Here is a 2929-nt window from a genome sequence, read left to right as displayed (position 1 = left end):
AATGCGCACGAGAGTTAAATGTTAATTGGGCGAATATGGGGGATGTGCTATCACGCAGGAAACGGAAAATGATCCAAAATGAGCAGAAAGGCAGACAAATAAGTAAAAAGGCGGACAAATGAGAAAAAAGGCAGACAAATGAGCAAAAAACGATGCGGTATAAAAATCACAAACGAAGTCACTTCTGGACAGCAGACGAACTAGGAGTGAGCGCCGCGTCACAGCGGGGAGGCACCCTTAAGGGCCACCGAGTTTTGATAAAATTTGAATTATCCAGAAGAGAGCGATTTCTCACAAAAGTGAATTTCGAATTAGGAAGATGGCAAATATAGTACAGCGGTAGAAATGAATTGCGCCACCAGGGGGCTGCTCATTTGGTAAGGAAGGAGCTAACCATGTTTGGATAGCGTGGTTTTTTTCTCACCATTGGGTTTCATTTAATTAGACCGTTTTGTGGGGGGTTCTGCTTTTTGCAGAGCTATTATGCACATTCCTGGCGGTTAGTACTTTTTCAACTGATTGCGCAAAATAGTCATCCACATTTTTTTCTTTTCCGATGTGAAGTTCTGCCACCTATTTATTTTATCCGCCATATATTTCTTAAATTCATCATTAGAATTAGATTCCTTCTTTAGAAAGTTGGCAAAGTCGTCTAAATCGTTTGCATGCATTTTCATCAAATTGCTCGTCAGGATGTCACTACACTGCCACCAGTATTTGGATCTATATTCCTCTCTTAAATTTTTTTCTTTTGCAAATGACAGAGTAAAAACCCACAGCTCATCAACCATAATTTGAAATTTTCTTCTTAGATAATCGTGTATATCGAAGTACAATTGGATCATCTCTTCTTGGGTCATACATGGTCCTAATGCATCAATGGTGTCCCATATTTCTGTTTTCAGATCTTTCTTCAACGGGGTAGAATTTGCTGGAATGTTTTTTGGTTCCTTATCTTTTGTTTTTTGTTTGACTTTTGTCGGGGTCTCTTCTTCTGCGCTGCTATCCTTTGTGAAGCATCTTTTTAAGTTTACGATGAACGCGCTCAAATTTCGTCTACTTGCGTGGCTTGGTTGTGATTTTTCGGTTTGGTTGCTTCTGTTAGTTTGGGCGTTCTATTGGGGGAGGGGTATGCGATTTGTAAAGTGGCGGTAAAGTTGAACAGAGTGGTGAAAAAGGAGAAAATGTTGTTGTAAAGATGGTTAGTGCTATCGCACGGAGTGACAAGCGTAGATAGAATGAACAGCCAGTGTGCACTAATTGGCAGGAACAAAAGTACATATACGCATCTACGAGTGCGTACTTACCAGAAGGAGAAGAAAAAGAAGGACTGAAAGAAAGATCTTCAAACGGTTGATACAGGCAAAATGTTGGAATTCTGTTGCCCCTTTTTTTTCCCTATATTGATGTGAACATGTGCATAACCTCCTGGTGGCATTCATCTTACTGCACTTTCTTCTAACGAGTTAGCCGCGCTGTAGCAATTTGGTGTGCAGTGAGCAGCATATATATAGGGACCACTGCTATTTCTTTTTAAGCGTCTCAGAGACGTTTAACTGAGTCAGTGGACATGCGTGCAGATTATCACTTTAACATTAGATCTGTGTAGAACACGTGGTGTGGCCACCTGGGCATAAATCAATACTTTTGCCTTTACTAAAGCATAAAAACGGGGTGTACCGCATGAAGAAAATTAAAAACAGAGGTGACTGGTGGCAAAAGAAAAAAAAAATAAGATTCACTTCTCATCATAGAGAAGCACCATGTAACGTTAAAAAGATTCAAATTACGGTCGCTTTGGTGTAACGAAAAAACGATAAAAAGAAAAATTTAAATACAAATTTGCAAAAGGAGAATGATGAAATTATGCACACTTTTTTTTTTTTTATTATATATAGTATGACGAATGAGTTAATTTTTTCAGGCAGGTGTAGCCAGAAGGGGTAATGCAAAATGGAGATGGTTTTACACCTAAATTGGGGGATCTCCAAAAACTAGGTATACCCCTATATTTAGGGTATTATTTAAGTGAAAAATAAAAATGGATCTCCCCCCTGACCCAGTTTTTTCACTTAAAAATGGGGAATTCAAATTTATGATACACACGTGAGTCAGATCACTCTAAAGGGCTTACATCCTACAAATGTGTGAAGTATAAAAAATTAGAAAAACTTTTCCTTGATAATTCGCTTTATAATTCTAGCTTTTAAAATTTATTCTCTTTATAAAGAAAATTGCGAGTTCGCTTTTGCGCGACTCAACTGCGCGCTGTGCAATTGGTGAGTTGTAATTATATATAAATCCCGTTCTATAAAAATTGCGGCAAAGGGGCAGTTATTTTTTTCTCAACCTTGCCACCTCTTACTATCAGAAAAAGTGATGGAGCAACGTGAAGAATAAATCTGCGCTTAGGTTAGGTGCCGACTGGGGAGGCGGCTACGTTTGCGCCTATGACTTTGAGTGTTTGTAGTGATCTCGGTAGTGCGTCACCAGCGAAAACAACTTTCTCTTACTTCCTTCTCGTTCTTATGCGTCCAAAACGTTTTTAAAATGAAACAATAATGCTAGTTTTTTTGGGGGGGGCGAATTATAACACATCTGGTGAAATGTCACCAATTTGGGTGATATTTGATCCAATCAAGGTAAGCTTCATTTTTTCAGATTTTCTCACTTTCTCCTTTTACTAATACTGCTAATTTGTGGGAAGCAGCCCCCCGCCGTGATTTCTTTGTGAACACACATGTGTACACCCCTGAGCGACAAAAAAAAAAAATACCCATCAGATCAGATTTGTTTCGCCTGAGCGAATAAGCGAAATGGAAAGGATTATGAAATGATTTCTCAGCAAATACGGCATAAAAACCCGAGTGGGAAATAAAATAAATTCAGCTGTAAGAAAAGTTAACCAAAAGTATTCACGAAACAGTAA

At 38.6% G+C, this 2929-nt stretch overlaps 1 protein-coding gene across 1 annotated transcript; it reads right to left on the bottom strand.

The window, feature by feature from the left end:
* Positions 1-500: 500 nt before the first annotated feature.
* Positions 501-1442, bottom strand: PCYB_101040 (hypothetical protein; the record flags this gene model as incomplete). The annotated part of the gene is made up of 2 exons (XM_004222653.1): positions 501-1115; positions 1308-1442. 2 exons carry the CDS (start codon positions 1440-1442, stop codon positions 501-503), a joined length of 750 nt encoding a protein of 249 aa, XP_004222701.1.
* Between the last annotated feature and the right edge of the window lie 1487 nt (positions 1443-2929).

This window comes from Plasmodium cynomolgi, chromosome 10, assembly GCF_000321355.1.
Source record: "Plasmodium cynomolgi strain B DNA, chromosome 10, whole genome shotgun sequence".
Lineage (NCBI taxonomy): Eukaryota > Apicomplexa > Aconoidasida > Haemosporida > Plasmodiidae > Plasmodium > Plasmodium cynomolgi.
This window is presented reverse-complemented; position numbering and strand designations above follow the sequence as displayed.